Source organism: Vombatus ursinus, unplaced genomic scaffold, assembly GCF_900497805.2.
Source record: "Vombatus ursinus unplaced genomic scaffold, bare-nosed wombat genome assembly UNPS02014840.1, whole genome shotgun sequence".
Lineage (NCBI taxonomy): Eukaryota > Metazoa > Chordata > Mammalia > Diprotodontia > Vombatidae > Vombatus > Vombatus ursinus.
Genome location: NW_020954618.1, coordinates 454,905 through 479,702, shown reverse-complemented (window position 1 = coordinate 479,702; position 24,798 = coordinate 454,905). Strand labels below are relative to the sequence as shown.

Genomic DNA, 24,798 nt, shown 5'->3' with positions numbered 1-24,798 from the left:
TCTCACTGAAGAAAATAATTCCTTAAAAATTAGAATTTGGCAAGTGGAAGCTAAAGACTCCATGAGTAATCAGGAAACAAAACAAAGCCAAAAGACTGAAAAAAAAGAATGTAAAATATCTCATCAGAAAAGCAACTGACCTAGCAAATATATCAAGGAGAGATAATTTTTTTTTTTTGGTGAGGCAATTGGGGTTAAGTGACTTGCCCAAGGTCACACAGCTAGTATGTGTCAAGTGTTTGGTCTGAGGCCAGATTTGAACTCAGGTCTTCCTGATTTCAGGGCCAGTGCTCTATCCACTGTGCCACCTAGCTGCCCCTCAAGGAGAGATAATTTAAGAATTATTGGATTACCTGAAAGCCATAGTCAAAGAAAGAGTCTAGACATTGGATTTCAAGAAATTATCGAGGAAAACTCTCCAAATATTCTAGAAACACAGGGTAAAATAGAAATGGAAAGAATCCATTGATCATTCCCTGAAAGAGATCTCAAAATGAAAACTCCCAGGAATAATATAACCAAATTCCAGAGTTTCCAGGTCAAATAGAACATACTTCAGAGAACAAGAAAGAAACCATTTAAATGCTGTAGAGATACAGTCAAGAACACAAAAGATTTAGCAGCTACCACATTGAAGGAGTAGAGGGCTTTGAATATGATATTCCAGAAGACAAAAGAGCTGGCATTACAACCAAGATTAAACTACCTAGCACAACTGAGTATAATCCTTTAAGGTGGAAAATTGATATTTAATGAAATAGAGAACTTTTCAAGCATTCCTGATGAAAAGACCAGAGTTGAATAGAAAATTTGACTTTCAAATACAAGACTCAAGAGAAGCATAAAAAGGTAAACATGAAAGAGAAATCATATGGGACTCAATAAGGTTAAATTGTGGACTTTTCTATATAGGAAAATGACACAGATATCTTCTAAGAACTTCATTATTAAGACAATTAGAAGGATTCTATATAGAAAAAGAGTGTAGGAGTGAGTTGATTATGTTGGGATGATGTTAAAAAATGGATAGATAACTCAAAAGCTTATGGAAGTGATTGGTGATAAATGAAAACAAATTAATAAAAAAATCAAACAAAAAATGGATAGATGAGAAATAGGGTTGCCCTGGGAGAAGGGGGTGCAGAACGGAGAAGAAGAATGGTGAAAATTATTCACATAAAAGAGACATACAAGGAAGAGCTTTTACAGTGGAGAGGGAAATGGTAAGAGCAGTGAACAATGCTTGAACCTCACTCATATCCAAATTGGTTCAAAAAGGGAAAATACATACTCAATTAGTAAGAGAAATCTATCTTACTCAACAGGGAAGTAGGAGTGGGAGGGGATGAGAGAAAGGGAGGGGGGTGATAAAAGGGAGGGCACATTAATGGAGGCAGCAGTCAGAAGCAATACAGACTTGAGAGGAGGGACAGGATAAAAAAAGAGAGAGAAGGATAAACAAAAGAAAATCGGATGAGGGGAAATTCAGTTAGCAATTGTAAATGAACATGTGAATGGAATGAGCTCACCCACAAAATGAAAGCAGATAGCAGAATGGATTAGAAACCAGAATCCAAAAATATGTTGTTTACAAAAATAAAATAAGGGGCTGGAGCAGAATCTATCTTGTTTAAGCTGACAAAAAAAAAAGGCAAGGGTAGCAATCATGATCTCAGTCAAAGCAAATGCAGAAACAAACCTAATTAAAAGGGATAAGCAGAGAAACTACATTTTACTAAAAGGAACCATGGACAATGAACTAATATCAATACTAAGCATATATACACCCAATATAGCATAGCATCCAAATTCTTAAGGGAAAAATTAAATGAATTACAGGAGGAAATAATAAAATTATACTAATGGGTTATCCCAACTTTTTCCCCTCAGAGCTGGACAAATCTAACTATAAAACAGATAGGTAAGAAGTCAAGGAGATGAAAAGAATCTTTAAAAAGCTAGATATGATAGACCTCTGGAGAAAACCAAATAAGAATAGAAAGGAGTATGTCTTTTTTTCCCCCACTATACATGGCACTTTCACAAAAATTGACCACATATTGGAGCATGAAAATCTCACAACAAAATACAGAAAAACAGAAATATTAAATGCACCCTTTTCAGCCCAAAATGCATAATTTTAAAATAAAAATTACATTTAATGAAGGGCCATGTAAGCATAGATTAGAAGCTAATTGGAAACTAAATAATCTAATTCTAAAAACAGTGGTTCCAAGAAAAAATCATAGAAACAATAATTTTATTAAAGAGAATGACAACAATGAGACAGCATTCCAAAATTTGTGGGACGCAGCTAAAGCAGGACTTAGAAGACAATTTATATCTGTAAAGGTGGATATCAATAAAAAGAAGAGAGAAAGAGCAGATTGTGGAATATACATGCAACTAAAAACAGAAAAAGAACAAATTTAAAATCTCCAATTAAACAGAAAATTGAAAATCCTGAAAATAAAAAAAAGAGATTAATAATATTTAAAGTAAAAAAAAACCCTTGGACCAATAAAATAAAACTACGAACTGGTTTTATGAAAAACAACCCAATAAAATAAACCATTAGTTAATTTGATTAAAAAAAGAAAGAAGTAAAACAATTGCTAGTATCAAAAATGAAAAGGACGAATACACCCCAATGAAGATGAAATGAAAGCAATTATTAGGAGTTATTTTGCCCAATTATATGCCAGTAAAACTGACAATCTAAGCAAAATGGGTGAATATTTACAAAAATATAAACTGCCTAGAAGAGAAATAGAATACTTAAGTATTCTTAGAATACTTAGAAAATACTTAGAATACTTAGAAAAAGAAATTGAACATGCCATCCATCAATGAGCTCCCTAAGAAAAATTTGCCAGAACAAGATGTATTTACAAGTGAAATCTACCAAACATTTAAGGAACAATTAATCCTAATATTATATAAACTATTTGAAAAAATCAGTAAAGATCAGGAGTCTTACCAAATTCCTTTTATGATACAAATATGGTGCTGGTACCAAAACCAGGGAAAGCAAAGACAGAGAAAGAAATTCACAGATCAATTTATTTAATGAATGTTGATAGAAAAAAATTAAATAAAATACTAGCAAGGAGATTACAGCAATATATCACAAAGTTCATACACTATGACTAGCTGGGTTCAATATTAGGAAAACTATCAGCATAATTGGCCATATCAATAATAATAACAACAAAAATCATATGATTATATCAATAAATGCAGAAAAAGCCTTTGACAAAATACAACACTCATTTCTATTAAAAACAATAAAAAGCATGGGAATCAATTAAGCCCTTCTTAAGATAAGTAGTATCTATCTAAAACCAAGAACAAGCATTATCTGTAATGAGGATAAACTTGAAGCCTTCCCATTAAGATCAGGAGTGAAGCAAGGATGTCCATTATCATCACTGTTATTCAATATCGCACTAGAAATGCTAAATGTAGGAATAACACAAGAAAAAGAAATTGGAGGCATAAAAATAGGCAACAAGGAAACAAAACCACCATATTTTGCATATGATATGATGATATATTTAGGGAACCCTAGAAAATCAACTAAAAACCTACTTGAACCAATTAATAACTTTAGCAAAGTTGTACGGTATGAAATAAACCCACATAAAGTACAAGCATTTCTCTGTGCTATCAACAAAGCCCAACTGAAAAAGAAAGAGAATTTCCATTCAAAATATCAACAGGTAATATAAAACACTTGAGAGTCTACCTGCCAAGACAAATTCATGGATTATATAAACACAATTTCAAAACACTTTTCACAGAAATAAAGACAGATCTAAATAACTGGAGAAATTCTAATTGCTTATGAGTAGATATAAAAAATATAATAAAAATGGCCATTCTATCTAAGTTAATTTACTTATTCAGTGCCAAACCAATCAAACTACAAAAGAATTATTTTATAGAGTTAAAAAATATAGTAATAAAATTCATACGGAAAAACCAAAGGTCAAGAATATAAAGGGAATCAATAAAAAATGTCAAGGCAGCCTAGCAGTTTCACATTTCAAACTGCTACACAGTGGCAATCATCAAAACAATCTGGTAGTGGCTTAAAAATAGAATAATGGATTATTGGAATAAATTAGGGACACAACATACAGTACTAAAAATCCACAGTAATCTAGTGTTTGATAAACCCAAAGATCCAAGCTTTTGAGGGTAAAACCTTACAAAAATTGTAGGGAAATCTGGAAAGTAATTTGGCAGAAACTAGGCACAGACCAATATCCCTCACCATATACTGAGATAAAATCAAAATGGATAAATGACTTAGACACAAAGGATGATATCATAAGTAAATTAGAGAAGCATGGAAGAATGTCAGACATATGGATGAGAAGAGTTTATGACTAAACAAAGGACTGAGGAGATTATGGAAAATAAAATATGTAATTTTGATTACATGAAAGTAAAAAGCTTTTGTACAAACAAAATGAATGCAGCAGAAGGAAAACAAGAAACTGGTGGGAAAATTCTGCAACAAGTTTCTCTAATAAAGGTCTCCTTTCTCAAACATGTAGGGAATGGAGCCAAATTCATAAAAATAAGAGCCATATCCCAGTTGATAAATGGCCAAAGGATATGAACAAGTCATTTTTGGGAGTAGAACTCAAAGCTATCAATAATCACATGAAAAAATACTCTAAATCATTATTGATTAGGAAAATGCAAATTAAAACAACTCTGAGATACTACCTTATATATATCAGAATGGTTAACATGACAGAAAACAAAAATGACAAATGCTGGAGGAAATGTGGGAAAATGGGGACACTGATGCATTGTTGGTGCAGTTGTGAACTAGTCCAACCATTTTATAGAAAGATATGGAACTACTCTCAAAGGGCTCAAAAACTGTGTATACTCTTTGACCCAGCAATATTTGGATCAAATAAAGGAAAGAAGATCAAAGAAAGAGATCAAAGAAAAGGGGGTGGGGAAGGATCTATTTGTATAAAGATATTTTATAGCAGCTACTTATGTGGTGGAAAAAAAATTGGAAATTGAGGGGTTGCTCATCAAATTGGGAAAGGATGAACAAGTTATGGAATCTGATTGTGATGGAATACTATTGTGCTGTAAGAAATGAGAAGCAGGATGTTTCAGGAAATTCCTGGGAAGACTTATATGAACTCATGTAAAGTGAAATGAGCAGAACCATTGTACACAGTGAGAGAACATTGTACACAGTGAGAGAACATTATACACAGTAACAACAACATTTTAAGAATCAATTGTAAAGACTGAGCTATTCTGACCAAGGCAGTTCCAAAGGACACATAATGAAAAATGCTATCCACCTCCAGAGAGAAAACCGGTGGACTCTTTATGCAGATTGAAACAGATTTTTTTGTTCTCTTTATTTTTATTGTTTTTTGTTGTCTTTTCCAACATGACTAATATGGAAATATGTTTTGTATGACCTCACATGTATAATTAAAATCAAAGTGCTGGCCTTTTCAAGGGGTGTGGCATGAGGGAGGGAGGGAATTTGGAGCTCAAACATTTAAAAAATGATTGTTAAAAATTTTTATGTGTAATTTGGAAATATTGAATGAAATAGAAATATTTTTAAAGTGTGTCATACATATTTAGAGAGACAGAGACACACAGAGAGAGAGAGAGAGAGAGAGAGAGAAAGTCGATCGTTAAACATTTACAGCATACCCCATACTCCTTGGACATATATAGTCCAGTCTTTTATTTTGTAGATGAGGCAAAGAATTCAAAGAGAAGTGGCCAAGCTGGTTCAAGATTAAATAGCTGTTTCATTGCCATGCCTGGAACAAAACCCAGGTGTTGTGACTCCACGTGTAGCACATGGCCTGATTTACTGCACTGGTTAGACCTGCATGCAGTTGTGTGCAGGAAGAATCCTTTCCTAATGCACGACACAGGCATGTACTCTTCTGTCTATTCACATAGCCATATTTCAGGCACTTATCTCCTCTCATCTGGATTTCTGCTATAAACTTCTAATTGACCCCCCTGCCTGAAGTTTATCCTCTCTTCAATCTATTATCCACACAGCTGCCAAATCAATTTCTTTAAAGGACAGATCTAACTATGTCTCTGCTCACTAAACTACTGTGGCTCCCTATTACCTCGAAGACCAAATATAATTTAAGGTTTTTTACAACTTGGCCTCTTCCTACTTTTTGAGGTTTTTTAACATGTTATCAGTCACTCTTTTCAACAAATAACATATACCCTCTGCAAGGTATCTATGAAAAAAAACATATCAGCTCATATAAGAGGTGAGGAAGAGGGGGGCTGAGCTCTTCCCTTTAAAAATCATGATCTCCCCCATTTCTATGATGATTTAAGAATCACCAAGCACTTTGCCTCCAACAGTTCCATTAAGAAAGCAGTGTATTTTTATTCAGTTTTACAGATGAGGAAAGTGAGTCTCAGAAAAGTTGTCCGAAGAAAAGTAGAAGAACCACTAGCTAACTGAATGTAACTGAAAGGCTACATGTCCTTGTCTCTGTCTCCTATAGCCTGGGTCTGTGTTTTCTAGCATTGTGTTAATTTATACAAAGTCCCATTGTTTGGAACATCAGAGAATTGTGGGATTGTGGAACAATAGATAATTTATTTTGAACTAAAAGAGACCCTAGAGCCCATCATATCCATCTGTTCATATATAAATATATATCTATATATGTATGTATGTGTATATATATACATGTGTATACATATACACATATACATATACATACATATCTATGTGTGTGTTTGTTATGTGTGTATCTATCTATCTATATGAACTGAGACACAGTTAGCCAGCACTATCTCCCTGACTTGAAGTCTGAAACCTTACCCACAACTTCAAGACAATTGGGAAAACCCCATTGGGTTTGTTTATCATATCTTCTGTAGCTACTGTAGCTTACCATATCCTCCCCCCTCGCCTCTGCCTGCTGGCTTCCCTGCATTCCTTCAAGGCTCAGCTCAAACATCTTCTTCAGAGGCCTTTCCCATTCCCCTTAGCTGTTAGTATCTTTCCCTCAAGAATTACTTTCCTTCTACTCTATATGCATCTTGTATAAACTTATTAATATATATATGTATATGTATATGTATATATATATATATATGTTGTTTCCTCCATTAGAATGGGAGGGACTAGGGTTATAATGACCAATAGAAAATTCATCTAAGGAGATCAGAGAGGATTAGGGGACAATGGAAATCTTCCCTTCCTCAGCGAGCAGTTGAATGGCCTCCAAAAATCCTGGTACCCCTGGTTAGGACAGCCTTCTCCCTCCTCAGTTTTCCTTGTCCTAATTTTTCCCCTTAGTTTTCCTTGTCCCAATTTATTTGTTTACATGTTGTATTCTCTCTCTCTCTTCCCAGAATGGAAGTTCTTATGGAGTGACTCGTCGTTTTATCCTCAGGACCTAGCACATTGCCTAGTGCATATGAGACTTCTAATAAATGCTTGTTATGTTGGATTGGATTGATATGTCAAGGACCTTGACTTAGTTATTGTGGAGAACTATGCACCTACACAGGTTCAAGCTATTTCTAAGTCATTTCCGAGAATGACCTGAAGCACCTTGCCCAGGGAAGGCAAGACTTGACCCTAGTCTTCTTAAGTCCAAGGCCACCTGTCTCTCCACTATCCCACACTGCCTCTCATTGACTGCACATTTCTCCCTGATTACCTCGATGATCACTACTAAGATACAGACTTACTGGAGAGAGTTCTCTCACCATAGCCTCCTGAAGGATCTTCACAGTCTTGGTGAGCTGTGCTTGGAGGTGGTGTTGGTATGAGCAGGAAGCAAGGCCAGGGTGGTGCCAATCCCAGGGATGGTGATGGTGCCAGCAACAGCAGCAGCGACAGCAGCAGCAACTGGCATGATTGCGCTGGACACCATGGACAGCTGGCTTTGAGTCTACGGTTGGCCGATGTATCCCCAGAGAGCCACTGTCTAGGGAGACCGATTGGGTGAGATGAGGCCGTCTATGTGTACCTGAGCAGCAGCATAAGGCAGGACACAAATTTTGAAATCCAAGTTTGTTTTTTTCTGTTTGAACTGAAGCTTCTTTGGTCTGCCTTTCTCTAGCCCCTACTCCTGGTCCTGATGTGAGAGAAGCCTCAGTCTTAAAGAATTTTGAAGGCATGAGAAGAGGATCTAAAGTATTCTCTCTGGGACCTTCTCCTGAGGTGGAACTGTGGATGCCAGACACCAACTTGGATGGCATCTGAATTGTCACTGATCTGAAACCACTGGAATTTGGTTCAGTGTCCTGGATAAAGTCTCCCACATTTGCACTTGACTTGGAAGATGCTTTACCTGAAGCACTGAGCCCTGGGGTACTCAGAGGCCTACATCCAGCTGCATCATCTGAGTTGGATATAGAAATTTTAGAACCTTCATCAAGGCTATCTAATGAGAGAGTGACTTCACTCTGTATGGGAAATCCCTGCCTTGGTGTTGTCAACATCTCATTTTCTAATGAGGATCCCAACCTGCTTAAGTCAGGGTCCCATTGGCCAGCCTGCCCATTTCTTGGTACTTCAGAAGCAGATTGACAGTTATCAATATGAATTGATGCACTTTTATCACACACACTTCCCATGATGCTAGGAGACCTTCCCATGAACATTGCCTTAGGCCCTTCTGCCTCTAGGCAGTCTGTTTTGACTTCTACTGTATGGGCTACAGTAAATCCCACAGGATAGTCATATCTGGAAGTGATGGTGCCTCCATCCACCTCATAGTTAGTTTTCAGACTTGTAGGGAAATTCCATGTGGGATTGTCTTTCCTCTCCAGATCTTCAACAATGGGGGTCTCCTTGTGGGGTCCCTCCTGGGTTAAATTTTCTGCTAATAGAGATTCATCCTCTTCCACACAGGCAAATATCTTTTCTTCCTGGTCACTTTTGCCTTGGTTCAGAATAGGCAAATTCAGAATGCATTGGGAGGCATCTTCATTTGGTTCTTGTAGATGGCACTGGGATGGTCCCAGGGAGGGAATCTGAGCTTCTTGCCTTCCGCAAATAAGACTCTCATAGGTCAACAAGGGAGAAATCTGTATGAGAGACCAGGGGAAAGGCGAATGAGATTAGGAGTCTCCATATGGGCGAGCTCTAAAAAGCGCCATGACTCTAAAGTTTCATCTTCAAGAAGTAGAAAGATAATGTTTCCTTCCAGTCCCCTTCTATACTGATTTCTCTTTAGGGGATTCAACTCCATTTATAAAATCAACAGATGGATAAATTGATAGATAATTTATTGAACTCTTAGCTTGTGCCAGGAACTGTACTAAGTGTTATTGATAATAATAATAGCAACAATATTAATAATAATAATGCTGTGCGAGGAATAGCAAGGAGGGCCAGTGTCACTGGTCACAGAGTATGGGGGGTTAGGAAGGTCAGAAGAAGGCAGATTATGGAGGATTTTGAACACCAAATAGGATTTTAGATTGTATCCTGTTGGTGATTGGGAGCCACTGGAGTTGACTGGCTAAGTGTGCGTGTGGCAGGTTGTGGGGAGTGAGTGACGAGATCAGACCTGCACTTTAGGAATATTGATTTGAGAGCTTAGTGCAGGCTAGATTGCAATAGGGAGAGAGAATGTACCAGGCAGACCCACCAATGTGCTAGTGAAATAGTTCAGATGCAAGATGATGAGGGCCTGGAGCAGAACTGTAGGAATGTTATAAAGAACAGGGCATATGGAAGCCATGTCACGAAGGTGTAATCCACAGCCCTTGGCAGCAGATGGGAGATGGGAGCGTGTAAAAAAGAACAAGGAGTTAAGGATGACACCTAGGGTACAAGCTTGAGAAACTGAGAGGTTCAGGAACTCTCCACCGTACTTGGGAAGTTAGGACCTGGAGAACTGGGAAGGAAAGAAAATGAGTTGTTTGGGACATGTTGAGTTTAAGATGTTTACAGGACATCCAGCCTAAGACATCCAATAGGCAGCTAGATAACTAAGACTGGAGGTCAAGAGAGGGGTAAAGGTTAGACAAGTAGATCTGGGAATCAACAGCATAGAAATGCTCATTGAACTGATTAAAGCTGATGAGATCACCAAGCAAAATAGTATAGAGGGAGAAGAGAAGAGGGCATGGGATAGAATCCTGTGGGTCACCCATGGTTAATGGGTATGACCTAGATAATGATCCAGCAAAGGAGGCTGAGAAGGAACAGTCAGAGAGGTAGGGGCAGAACCAGAAGGGAGTAGTGTCATGAAAACGCAGAGAGGAGAAAGTGTCAAAGGCTGTGGAGTGATAAAGAAGGAACAGGACTGAGAAAAGGCTCTTGAATTTGACAATTAAGAGATCATTGGTCATTTTGGATAGAAAAGTTTCAGTTTGATGATGAGGTTGCAACCCAGACTACCAAGGGTTAAGCAGAAAGAGAGAAAGGAAATGGAGGCATGCTCAGAGGGTTTATTCACAAAACGGAGGAGATGTAGACAATGCTAGCAGGAATCAAGGGAGAGTATTTTTGAGGATGGGAGAGACATGTACATGTTTTTAGGCATGAAGTAGCCTAGACAAGTAGAGATTGAAGATAAGTGAAAGGGTGAGGATGGCTAGGCAAGAGGGGACAGCTCAGGCTCACTTGTGCAAGTAGAGGGCTTAGGCTTGCCAAAGAGAAGGGCCACCTCTTCATGTGACATGGGGTGAGGAAGGAGATAGTGGCAGAAGGCTAATCAGTGATGTGAAATGAGGAAGGGGAAGAAAAGGGAATTCCTAGCAACCAGCCTTCGTTTTCCCAGTGAAATCCAAGGCAAGGTCCTCAGGTGAGATGATGTGGGGCCAGGGAGCCATGAGTGGTTGGAGGATGGATGGAAAGGTTTAGGAGAGAAACCATGTCAGGTGGCCTAGTGAATTGATTATGGAGCTGCCTAAGGATTGCTTTATTTCTGGAAGTACCCAGTTGAAGCTAAATGACATCCATTTGCAGTGAATCCAGTCAGCAGGGCTTTGTCCTTTTTTCCAGCTTTATTCTATACTGTGTGGGCAGGAGCAAGGGTAGTAGATGTGGGGAGACCTCGCAGGACAAGACCAGTGATGGGATAAGGGGGCAGGGGACTGCAGAGAAGAGGACAGAGTTGTACTGAACTGGTTCATCAAAGGGTCAGGATAATAATCGTAATAATAGCTGACATTTATGTGATGTTTTAGGGTTTGGAAAGCGGTTTGCCTATGGGTGATGGTCTAGGAAAGAATTCAGGGGTACAAAGATCAGAGGTCCCAGTGTGAGCAAAGACTAGGGTTTAGGGTTGTACCTCAGAGAAGTAGAATGCTAACAGATTGTGGTCAGATTCTCAGAGTTCCTGAACATGGAAGTGATGCATTTGTGGGTGATGGCAAAATCAAGGGTATGCCCGTCTCTGCAGTAGCTGTAGAGGTGCAGAGGAATAGGTCATAAGAAAGAGAGAGGTTAAGGAATTGGGAGGTTAGGTTGTTTGAAGGATGTAGTTGTCCCTTAGTATGAGGGCAGGAGTTAGGGTCAGAAGCAGCCTAGCTGTCAGGAGAGCCGAAGCCAGGCCTGAGATAAGTAGACTTGGAAATGGAGGCAGCTCCTGCCTCAGACAAGAAGGAGCCCTCTTTCTTCTATGTTACTGGCTATAGCTGAAGCCAGTCTCCCAGTAAGGTCAGCTTGGGCCTGCCCTCAAGTGAGAATGACTGAATTCTATTTAGGCAATGCCAAATAGTCTGGCCAATCTGAAGTGAGAAATGTGCATTAATAATAAGTGAGGTTTGGCCTGGGACTGAGCATTTCACCCACCCAAAGAATGACAGATACCTGTAGAGGGAAGGGCTCGGGAAGTTCCTCCAGGAACCCACTGCTGTCTGACTGGCAGCTGCTGGCTCTTGTCACCCCATCACCTAGGAGACAGAACAGATGGCCATGAGCTTAGAGGTCAAGGCAAAAAGGAGTTTGCCAACACTTCTGGACCTGAGCAAAGGGCACTTGAGACTTTTCCCCCAAACCTGAGAATCATGTAAGGGCATTGCTAGGTGCTCAATGTTAGCGACCAAACCAAAAAGCTGTTTCATGAGCATGAATCAAAAATTACACTAAAGGGCTCAAAAATTCATTTGGGGTCCCTGAATTTGTATTTCTATATTAATATGTAATAATATAATACATGATAGAATATATATGCAATAATGTATTATGTATTATGTATTTTATAATATATATCATTCTCTATTTCTCTCTATATATACATTCTCTGTGTGTATATGTGTATGTATATATATATATACAGGTAAAGATAGACTGATGTAGCTATATATAGATATAAGGATACATATTAGTATTTTACTATTCTTAGTTTCCTTGTATTTTGGTATTCCTATATGTTTTTTTTATGAATTTGAGAACATTATTTTGAGAAGGGGTCCATAGGCTTCATCAGACTGTCAAAGAGGTCTATAAGAGGGAAAAGGTAAAGAACCCCTGGTCTAAGGGGACCCAGGAGATGAAAAAGGCCTGTCAGTGCCCACACTGCCATACCCAATTAGCAAGCATTTATTAAGTCCCTACCAAGGCAGTGTGGCTTTAGTGGATAGAGTGCCAGACTAAGAGTCAGAGAGACTTGAGTCTGAATCCCACCTCATAGACTTAATAGGTTGTGTCATTTAACTTCTCCAGGAATTAGTTTCCCTATATGTAAAATGGAAGAGGGTGCTTGTTGACTTTCAAGATCTCTTCCAGTCCTAAGTCTATGATACTGCTGAGCCAGGTACTGTGTTAAGCAGAAGGGACAAGGTCATCTTGCCCTTTAGGAGCTTACACTCTACTAGGGAGACACAGCCAGTTCATGGATCAATACACAGGGAAAGGACTAATTAGTCAAGAGGAGATGCCTGGGGGCGGGGACTAGGCAATTGGCTCATTATCCATTGGACCTACTCCACGTAAAGTCAGAGTTCTTAACCTTTTAAGTCCCTGGACCCTTTCGGCAGTCTGGTCTAGCCAATGGGCCCCTTCTTAGAATAATGTTTTTAAATGTATAAAATAAAATACAGAAGATTACAAAGGAAAGTTATTACATTGAAAGATGGTTATCCACATTGGTGAAAAGATCATGGGCCCCCAATTAAGAACTCTGCTCTGGATGATCTCTAAGTTTGCTCCTGGCTCTAAATGCAGTGATCTAATATCTCTGACTTGTCCATGGTAACTCATAACAGCTAGTATTTGGAAAGTGCTGGTTAAGACCTCCTCGTCTCCAATGAACTGGGTTTATTTCCATGTGGAAGATGTATATTAGCATAGGATCACATCCTGGGAATTGCAAGGGAGCTTTGATATCTTCTAGTCCAATGCTTTCATTTTACAAAAGAGGAAACTGAGGCTAAGAAGATCCAGGACTTGGTCAGGGTCATAGGGTTGTGTGTGTGTGTGGGGGGGAGAAGTTCTGGTATTCAAACCCAGGCCCCTGACCCCAAATCTATTTCTATGGCACCATGATGCTGCCTTTTTAATATTCAATACATTGTATTCCTAATTGAAGGAATGCTAAATTCCAGTTAGAGCTCACCTTCTTGGGAGTTATTCCTGTGAGAAATGCATTTCTGCCGCACCCCAGGCCTTTCCTCATGTCCCCAGGCACTCTAAACCTGATCCTACCCTGATCTGTCTCCAAGAGACCCAAACCCTTATCCCTTGGTTTCCCTTACGTTCTGGACAGCTGCCCCCCCAACTGCCCTTGAAGAGGAACAAGAGCCCTGGCATCTTGGCAGGATGGCCAGCAGGTGGCAGCAGCAGATAGCCCACAGAGCCAGAGCAGCCAGGACCCACACACAGCCCGGGCAGCTAGCCAAAGGTGTGTCCAGCCTGAACAGAAACTGTGCTCAGAGGACCCAGAGCTCTGAGAGATGGAGGGAACCCCAGGGGTAATTGAGTGTGAGCCCCTTGTTTACAGAGGAGGAAATCAAGGCCCAGGGAGAGACACAGACAGAGACAGAGACAGACAGATACAGAGACAGAGAGAGATACAGAGAGAGGCAGAGACAGAGATAGACTGAGACAGAGAGAGATAGAGAGAGACAGAGACAGAGAGAGATACAGAGAGAGGCAGAGACACAGAGACAGAGATAGAGACAGATAGAGATAGAGACACAGATAAAGAGACAGAGACACAGATAGAGACAGAGATAGACAGATACAGAGAGAGACAGAGACAGACAGAGATAGAGACAGAGATAGACAGAGACAGAAAGTATCAACTAACACCTAAAAGAAGGCTCTGAGTCACTAACAATGAGAGAAGAGTAAATTAAAACAACTCTGAGGTTTCATCTCATACAGAGCAAACTGGAAAGAACAATCAAAGATGGAAACCATCACTGCTGATGAGGAAGATAGGTGCTAGTTGGCGCTGGACTTGGAGTCAAGATGACTTGAGTTCAAATCCTGCCTAGCTATGTGACCCTGGGCAAGTCACTTAACCTCTCTCTACCTCATTTTCTTCATCTGTAAAATTGATGATAGGTTGTCATGAGGACCAAAATGAGATAATATACAGAAAGTTCTTGGTAAACTTGAAAGCATTATATAAATGCTGGCTACTTTTATTCTAAAAACAATTTGGAATTATATATAAGAAGTCACTAACTTCATATCATTTGACCAAGTGAGTCCATCGCTAGGCCCCACTCAATAAGCAAAGCATGAGGAATCCAAATGTAATACAAAAATGAAGTGGTCCCTGCCCCCTGAAGCTTACATGCTAGGAGGGCAGGGGTCTCCAGCCTGGGGTGCGCAAACCAAGGGATATATGGAGAGATTACAGGGGGTCTTGGATAACTTGAGTGGGAAAAAAATTATGTTTCTATTTCTACTACCTTCTAACTGAAATTTAGCATTTCTTTTCATTAAGAATGTGGCCAACCAAAATTCTCGAGAGGAGGGGCCCACTGCTTCACCAGCCTGCCCAAAGGGTCCAGCATACAAAGAAGGTGAAGGTCAAGATTTATCAGGGCAAGGTGGGCAGAGAAGGGAGCTTTGGTCTAGACAGTCATAGGGAATGAGAGTGGAGACAGTGGTAGCAAAGCTAATATTGGTTTGATGATTGATCCCCCAGCAAAGGATGGAAAGCAGCAGGCTGGACGGCAAGATGCCCGTGCTGGCCAGGCTGAGGCATCCTGGGAGCTGCCTGGATGGGATGAAGCATTGCCTGGGGCTCTGGGGCTGGCTAGATAAGACAGAAAGAAATGGCCCCCCCCTCAGCAAAATATTCATAGCAGCACTTTTGGTGGCTGAATCCCATCAACTGAGAATGATGGACAAACTGGTTTAGGAATACAATGGAAAAATAGCCAATAGCAAGAATTCAAAGAAAAGAATAAGAACACCAAATACAATAACTATAATAATGTAAATAAAAACACCGCTAGAAAGCCTTGAATTGTTGGCTAATTATAATCACCGATTTCTGACCTGAACATAGATAATAGCAGCATCACAGGAGCACAAGTTTAGAGCTGGAAGAAACCACAGAGACCATCAAGTCCAGCCCCCTTTTATAGATAGGGAAACTGAGGCTAAGATATAGTAAATGACCTGACTAGTAAGTAACAGAAGCAGGAGTTGGAACTCAGAACTTGCCTGGCTCCAAGACACTGAGCCACACAATTTCTTCAGTAACAACAGTGGAGCCGTTCCATTTGGATTCTATGACTTCTTTGACCTCTCAGCCACTTTAGACACTATTGACTCCACCCTCTTCCTTGACACATTAGCCTCTCTAGGCTTCCATGACCTTACATTCCGCTGGCTCTCCTCCTTCCCTCCCTCTGACCACTCCTTTACTTAACCTGAATGAAAATCCATCTCCTTCCTGGTTAGCATCAGTTTCCCCCAGAGCTGGGGCCCAGTCCCCCTTGACTCCTCTCTCGTGGCCTCCTGTTCTGATATACATTCAAGCACCATTTCTAGAATGATTCTCAAGTGTATATGTCCTGTCCTAATCTGAACTCTGCTGTCTGCTTTAGGCCTCTGCTGGATACTCCTGAGGCATCTCCAACTTACCCATGTCCACATTAGAACCCATTATCCCTCACACTAAACTGGTCTCTCCTAGAAACTTCCCTATTTCCGCTGTAGGCACCCTCCAGCTTCTACCCACCTTGGTTTATAACCTAGAAATCATCACCCTTGACTCCCTCCTGTCTTTTACACCTTGTGTAATCATTCACCAAGTCTAATAGATTCTGACTGAGTCATCTCACAGAATCCAGGCATCATACCAAATTACTCCCTGCCATTGATAGCTGAGAGTTTCCTATATAGTTTCAGGCAGTTACATTGAAAATGGCGTGCTAGGTACCATGTAGAGAATTGATGTGTGAAGACTTGTGTTCAAATACCATTTCTATTATTTATTGGGTAACAAAAGAATAGATTTAGACCTGGAAATCAGTCAGTCAACAAACATTTATTAAGCACCTATTATGTGCCAGGCACTATGCTTGGTTGCATTGAGGATACAAAGAAAAGCAAAAACAGTCCCTGCCCTCAAAAAGCTTACATTGTAAAGGGAGAAAGGATCTTAGAAGACAGCTGGTACAGCTCTCCCATTTTACAGATGAGGAAATTAAGGCTCAAACAAGATGAATGACTTGCCCAAGTTCACACAACTAGTAAGTATCAGATAGTTGAACTCAGGTCTTCCTGCCTCCATCATCACCATTCTAGTCTTTACACCACTCACCATCTACTTAAGAGATGTATTAGCTTGGACTAGTCACTTTCCTTTCTGGGCCTCTGTTTGGTTCATTGAAAAGATGAGATTGAACTAAATGACTGAACTAAAGTTTAGCTCCAGATCCTCTGATCTGTATTCCAAAGATTTCAAATATTTCGTCTTACTTTATTTCATTATACATTATCCTCCCTCCAGTCATCCATGTTCCTAACTTTTGCCTCTGCCTTGGACTTTCCCTTTTCTCTCATATCTTGCTTTGCTTTTATCATATCCAGTGTATCCAACCATCTGTTAAATCATATTGATTGTACCCCTATCTCCCAGACTCCTGGCTTTGGGTGGTACCACACCTACTCTAACAAGAATCCCTATAGTGCTGCCACAACAGGGCATGTTCTCTCTGCCTGAAAACAAAGGCACACCCACTGCCTTTCAAGGCAGCCTCTTTCATTTTTGGACCACTCTAAATGGCAGACAAGTGTTCTTACCTTCACACCATTTTCTTGGGGGTGAGGTTGGGATTGAGAAAGCACATGTGTCTAAGACTTGGTCACTAGAGTCAATAGACTCTATAAACCAGCATGGAATAAGGAGGATGAGAGAGAGGATGCTGTTTTACTAAGGCTTATCTGAATCCCACACCAGCTGAGCGCACCTCCAATCCCCACTCACTGAGGCAAGTCTCGGAGTGGACGGTAGTAGTAGAAACTGGACAACCTGCCATGTGAGAAGACACATGGTAGGTCTGATCAGCTTGCAAAATGCTACTGATACAACTTGCATGTGAGAAAGGTAGATAAAATATGATTGAAGATGTGTGAGTCCAGAAAAGGAGGTGGGTTGATTATGTATCAAGAATGAGAAACAACAGATGGGGTAGGCCCAGGGGTACATTGGCACCCATCTGATATTGGCACCTAACAGATACTATGGGAGGAAAGCCAGAGCTGGCACTAGAGAAAGGTCTCTAGGGCATCAGGCAGGCTCCATGGTGAATGGCATGGGGAGAGATAAACAAGAATTGTACAGTAGATAAACACAGGAAAGAGTTGTTACATTTCGGGAGAAAGAAGTCACATCAATGAAATCATAGATCTACCAGAGTACCAAAGAGACCCATGTCATTTAAGTGGGCACTAGATAGGACTCCAGTGGTCATTCATTCCAATGCATATTCAAAAAAAGAATCCCTAGGTCAACATTCCATTTTTGTTTGAAGGCCTTCAGTGAGGGCCTCCCAGGGTAGCCCCTTCCATTTTTGGAAAGCTGTCATTGTCGAGAATTTTTGTCTTTCTTTTGTCTCTGACATCACACCTAAATCTGCTTCTTTGCCATTCCTGCCCCTATGGTGCCCTGTCACTGACCTCTGTGGCTATGGGGTACTGGAAGACAGAGATCATTTCTCTTCTGAATCTTCTTCAGGCTGAACATACCTAGATCCTTCTCTCTATCCTCATATGACAAAAATAGGTAAAGATGGATTATGGGGTTGGAATGGGCCCCCACTCTCTTCCCCATCATTGCAGGCCTTCGAGTCTGGCATCATTTGACCCAGACATTTCACCTCCAGGAATTAGTTGCCCTAAGGAGGTCAGTGATAAGAATTCAGGTTTCAAAAAACCAAAATAATTGTATCAGTTCTTTTTACCAAGATCTTAAAATGAAAAAGATGCCCATCAATCAGGCGAATAACCAAACAAATCTGGTACATGAATTCCACAATAATGGCACATTAATGTACTAATAGTTAGCCTTTATGTAGTGTTTTTACCATTTGCAAAGTACTTTCCATATTATTCCATCTAATTAATAAATGATAAATGTAATGAATACAGAGAAGCATGTTATATGAACTGATGCAAATGAAGTAAATAGAACCAGGAAAACAATATACATGGTGAATGCAACAATGCAAATGGGAGCAACAAACAAGTACACAGCAACTGAAAATGCACGCTGTGAAATGACGATAACCGAGCTTGGTCCCAAAGAAGACATCTGAGAAGGCAGAGGTGGGTGATTATGGGTTTATAACACTGCATATCACTTTAGATTTTTTTGACATGTTGTTTAGCTTTACTCAATTTATCTTTTCTTTCTTTTTTTAATCTTTATTTTAAAAGACAGCTCTCTGGGAGGGGAAGAGGGGAGAGATACTTTGGGAAAGGTAGGTGATATTAAAACAAAAGTGAGCAATAAATTTTTTTTTTAGAAAAGACAAAAGGCTATTTGTTTGAAGTGACTTATAAAAGGATTTGGGGGGGTATTGATCATTAGAAAACTGTACTTTTAAAAAATGTCATCAAGAACATTGAAAGCAGGGCAGAGATGAGGCAGTTCATGGAATGACTCCTATGTCAGTCCTATGCTCCTGTGATGAAGGTTGCACTATGGTTAGGAAAGGACATCTTGAAAAAAGGAACTCTTCCAAAAGAGAAACCCAAGTGGACCAGTATCCAGCCAAACTACTCATCACTAAAGTCTTCCTCACTTTCCATTTCTAAACCTGGACACGATGATCTCATGACTTTGGTGTGGAGGGAACTAGGTTCTCAAAATCTATGCTAGCAGAGCTCATGCTTTGACAGGTTGTAATAAGCTGGAAAGACTTCAAGTGCAAGCCTAGAAATGGACCATGTGTCTGGTATACAGGTACCAGCCAAGCAAAGTAGGGAGAAGTCTCTAATAGGTAGACTGGCCACCAGGTGTACAAGGACTAGCCAAGCAAAATAGGGAGACATCCAGAAGCAGGAGGCTGGCCACAGAAAGGTTTTCTTTTTATTTTATCAACTCATAAAACCATCCACATCAATGCATTCAGGGGGTACGGGTCGGTATCCTTGTTGGTGAAGGAAAACCTGAAGTCTATACCTGCTGCCTCATTTCATAAAGTCTCAAAGTTACTTTTTAAAAAAACTTTCTTCTTTCAAAAGAATAAAAAGCAAGAACTATATACAGAAAAACTGATTTGGGAGTTGAAATATTTTTCTCTCTTAAAGAACATGTTTTTGCCAAGTTTGCAGCCCACTTGAACTTCTGTCTGTTCTCCGAGTTTAGATCCAAACTCCAGCTCCTTTTAGTCCTGGCAACGCCTGGCCTTATCCACATATAATGAGATCTTAGCAAAGCTTGCAAGGCATCTGGATCATCGGCAGCTAGGTCTGCCTAGGGAACCTTCCTTTGAATATAAATTCTAGAGGAATCTAAAACCATTTTCTGGATTGTGGGGTGAAATATCTAAGGTGAGGCTAGAATTAAGCCTTCCAGATCTCTCTATTCCTCCTCCAAGGATGAGAGAGAGAGAGAGAGAGAGAGAGAGAGAGGATCCTAGACGTCATCTAATTCCCCTCCCTCTTACATTAAAATGTAAGCTTCTTGAGAGCAGGGGCCATCTTCTTTTTCACTTACATTTGTTATTCGCAGCATTTAGCACAATGGCTGGCACATTAAAAATGTTTAGTAAATTGTTGTTGACAAGATTGACTCCCACATTTTCTAGATGAGCTAAATGATTCCCAGTAGTGACTTGCAAAGGTCACCCAAACAGTCAGTAGCAGGGCTGGGATCTGAACTCATTACAGGCTCATAGACCTAGCACTGGACAGCACCTCAGAAATCATTTACTCTCATCCACTCCTTGTAGATGAGGAACCTGTAACCAGAGAGGCTAAGTAATTTGCCCAAAGTCATATTCAGGGCTTCTTAAACTTTTTCCACTCTAACCCCTTCAGTGCTTCTTAAACTGTGGGTCATGACCCCATACATATAGGGTCGTGAGAAAATCAACCAGTTCCTCTGACTCGAGGCAGTTCTTTTCCCACTGGACCATCGAGCTGACTCCAAACCCAGATTCATTCTTCTCAATCTCACATGTCCTATAGTAATCAAACTGCACTGTTGCTCTTTTGCCAGCATCTGTGTGCTCTCCTGTCTCTGTGCCTTTGCTCATACAGTTCCTGCGCCTTCACTTCCCTCTAGGATCATCAATCTCAAGTGGGAAGGGACCTCAGAAGTCCTCCGTCCTAGCCCCTTATATTACAGATGAGGTCTATTTATTGATGATAAGATGCATTCTCCTCATGCTCACCATTGGCCCCTCCAACCTTCCTCAAGTGATTCTCAACTTCAATTTTTAAAAGTCTAGGGTGGTCCAGGATTAATACTCATTTTTAACAGAAATAAAGCTAAATTGTATGGAAAACATGTGACTTCTAATTGTCAAGTGACACTTGTGCTTCCATGGTGAGTCTGATAGGAGTTTAGGAAGAGAAGAATATTGTGGCTAGTGGGCTCCATGTTACAAGTGAAGAGCCTTTGGGTGGGCATTCATGATGTTACACTGAAAATATGTCACGACCAAAAAGAATTGGGCTGGGCATCACAAGACCTGTCCAAATAAAACTCATCATGAGCTGTGTGACTCGACTAGTCATTTAGCTTCTCTGGCCCCAGGTGACTCATCTGAACATGGAGGGATTTGGGTTGGATGACCTCTAGACACAGCTTTAGATTCCATGATCTTTCTTTAGGGGAATTAAAGTATTTTCCCTTTTTTCTTATCCCATTATCACCACCACCCTTCTAGGTACCCAGCTTCCTGACTTTGAACTCATCCTCCACTTCTGTTTCATTCTCTTTCATCCCCCTAGCCAATCAGTTACTGGGTCTTATTGATGCAAACCCCACCCCCAGCATCTTTCATCTTTTGCCGCTTGTCTCCATTCAGAGGGCCATGTGCTAATTCTTTCCCTGATTATGTTATCTGGACTGTAGCAATAGACTTCTGCTCAGTCTCCTCTCATTCATTCTCTCTTCTCCAATTTGGATTATGTCCCACTTCCTTGCTCAGAAACCTTAACTGGTTCTCTCTGGTCTCTAGGATAAAATACAAATTCTTCCACTTAGAACCTAAAATTCCCCTTGATCTGGCTCCCACCTACCTTTCCACAAACATTTCATGTTACTTTCCCTCATGTGTTCTACATGTGAAAGATGTCCCATCTTTCAACTCTGCCTTCTTTTGTCTTAAATCCCTGAAACATTCTCCTTCTCTCTTCTTTTCTCTGTCTCTGTCTCTGTCTCTCTCTCTCTGACTCTGTCTCTCTCTCTGTCTCTCTGACTCTATCTCTTTGTCTCTCTCTGTCTATATCTGTCTCTATCTCTGTCTGTCTGTCTGTCTGTCTGTCTCTCTCTCTCTCTCTCTCACTCTCTCTCTCTCTTTCTCTCCCTCCCTTTCAGAATACCTAATTTCCTTTAAGACTCAGCTCAGGGGTCATGCAGAAAGCCTTTCCTGATCCCTTGCACCACCTTCTTTACTAGTGACCTGGAATTGCCTTATATTTACTTATCTGTTTACATATTGTAACCTCTCCCTAGGAGAATTATAATGATAGCTAGCATTTCAATATTGCTCAAAGGTTGGCAGAGCACTATATAAATATTATCTCATTTGATCCTTAAAAACCTTGCAAGATGCTATTATGATCCCCATTTTATAGACATTGAATGACTTGTCAAGGGTCATACAGTTGGTAAATGTCTGAATCAGGATTTGAACTCAGAGCTTCCTGACTCCATGTTAGAAATGTAACCTCCTTTAAGATGATAACTGTTATGTGATTGTCTTTGTCTCTCCCATGCCTCTCAGGGCCCCACGTTATAATGCTTACTCTAAGACTGTCAAGTTGAAGACAACTTTTTGATCTGTTTCTGGAAGAAAAAATTTCTATTGGCTATTGCACCTTTACTGATTTAGACTTATCAGAAGCAGAATTTGAACCTAGGATTCCTAAATCCACCCCCAACTGGTGTGGGTCAGTGTATAGAGAATGGAATGCAGAGTCAGGCCAGGATGATCTGGGTTCAAAATCTGTCTCTGACACTTACTGGCTATGTGATCATAGGCAAGTCACTTAACTTCTCTGAGACTCAGTTTCCTCTAAACCTGAACTGACCCTGGAAAATGGTGTAACATCTTTAGCCACTTAAATCCTAAGGCTCCATTTGGGAGAGGAATATCAAGGCCACCATTGCTATTAAGCATCTAGCTCATTTCCATCACCTTCCCCACACCCACCTCGGCAAAGGTCTATCACTTTTTAATTGTTTGTGTATCAACATTCTAATTAGAGTCGAGCTCCAAATCTACCGAGGTTCTAGGAACTAATAATAGGGTCTTGGTTCCCGAAGTCTTTCATTCTGAAAGATCCCAAATGCCTTAAAAATGGAACAAGCTGATAGACAAATTGTACTGGGATCATTCCCCCCACAGCTGAAGTGTGCTGGTCTCGGGGGTGGGCTTCGCCAGCTGTTTAACACCTCACAGCTGCACCTTGGAGCAGCTTAGGAGAGAAAGGGAAGAGGAACAACAGGGGTCTAAGGAAAATAGGATGTAATTATCTCACTTGGAATGTGACCAGAACCCATCCCTTCCCCCCATCTCCAACACACACAAACCAGTGGTGCCCACATGCATGTGCACGCAAGCACACACACACACACTCACACACACACACACACACACACACACACACACCTCTACCAAGATTAAAATGACACCTCTCAAAAACTGAGCTTTGGGGTTTGGAAAGCCAAGGAGCTGCCTAAGTCTAGAATCTGACATAGGGACTTTCCATGATGTTAATGTGAAATTCTCTGCAGATGATTTCAGTCTTAAGTTTTAACCCTTTATCAAGTCATTCCATGCCCTTGGTCCAGAATTAGTCAGCCAAAGGCCATTGGAAACTATTGCTCTTGCCTTTTAGGGCAATCTATATGAATTCATGGTATTCTCCCAAGAAAGAACTCATGGGGCCTTCAGAATCAGAGAGTAATGCTGGCATTAATTTTTGTAATTTGACCTGAGAGGTCATTGGTGAGGGTTAGTTTAGGTTCTTAGTTAGGTTCTTTGGGTGGGCATTCATGATGTTACACTGAAAATATGTCACGACCAAAAAGAATTGGGCTGGGCATCACAAGACCTGTCCAAATAAAACTCATCATGAGCTGTGTGACTCTAGACTAGTCATTTAACTTCTCTGGGCCCCAGGTGACTCATCTGAACATGGAGGAGTTTGGGTTGGATGACCTCTAGACACAGCTTTAGATTCCATGATCTTTCTTTAGGGGAATTAAAGTATTTTCCCTTTTTTCTTATCCCATTATCACCACCACCCTTCTAGGTACCCAGCTTCCTGACTTTGAACTCATCCTCCACTTCTGTTTCATTCTCTTTCATCCCCCTAGCCAATCAGTTACTGGGTCTTATTGATGCAAACCCCACCCCCAGCATCTTTCATCTTTTGCCACTTGTCTCACTTGTTGAGAAGTCTTTGTTTTCTATAGGATATGGCAAATATTAAATAAAAAACAAAACAATCACCCCTATCTTCTGCTTTACTTCAATTCCTGTGTAAGGACCTGCCTTTCTATCCACTTTCCATCTTCTTAGCCTACATCTAACCTGGTCTGCATGACAAAAATCATCTTTTAAAAACATTCTATGTAATTCCACCCCTTCTTAGAATTAACAAAAGACCTCAGATCCCTCTCATGTCAAATGAAAATTCCTTAATAGGGGTTTAAAGACTCAATTTATTCCAATTGCAACATACCTCAGCAGCCTCTCCTCTACACCCCTGGTGGCACGGCACGTGCCCAGAGGGCTTAACTCAGAGTCAAGATCAATGTCACCATCAGGAGCTAGAAGGGACCTCAGAAATCTTCTAGTCCAATCCCTCCATTTTACAATTCTGGAAGTTGAGGCCCAAGAAAGTGGAGTATAACAGGGCTAGGAGCCAGATCTTCTGACTCTAGAACCAGTTTTATTTCCTCTGTGAAATACTGGGCTCAAGATCCACCTCTGGCATGTGACAGTCATTTGACTGTGGGTAAATCACATCATCTAGCTCACTTCCTCCCTCTCCCTTTCTCCCTTCCTCCCTCCCTTCCTTCCTCCCTCCCTCCCTTCCTTCCTTCCTTCCTCCCTTTCTTCCTTCCTTCATCTCTCGCCCTTCCTCCCTCCCTTCCTTCCTCCTTTCCTTTGTTCCTTCCTTCC

The 24,798-nt window shown here is 40.6% G+C and overlaps 1 protein-coding gene across 1 annotated transcript in view; it reads right to left on the bottom strand.

Moving 5' to 3' along the window:
- The window catches only part of ITPRID1 (ITPR interacting domain containing 1), a 108,823-nt gene that overhangs the window by 6,920 nt on the left and 77,105 nt on the right, over positions 1 to 24,798 (bottom strand). The window contains exons 9-10 of the mRNA XM_027840216.1: positions 11,828 to 11,910; positions 7,765 to 9,090 (exon numbers count right to left, since the gene is read on the bottom strand). Coding sequence (XP_027696017.1) covers positions 7,765 to 9,090; positions 11,828 to 11,910 — 1,409 coding nt within the window. The remainder of the gene's footprint in view (positions 1 to 7,764; positions 9,091 to 11,827; positions 11,911 to 24,798) is intronic.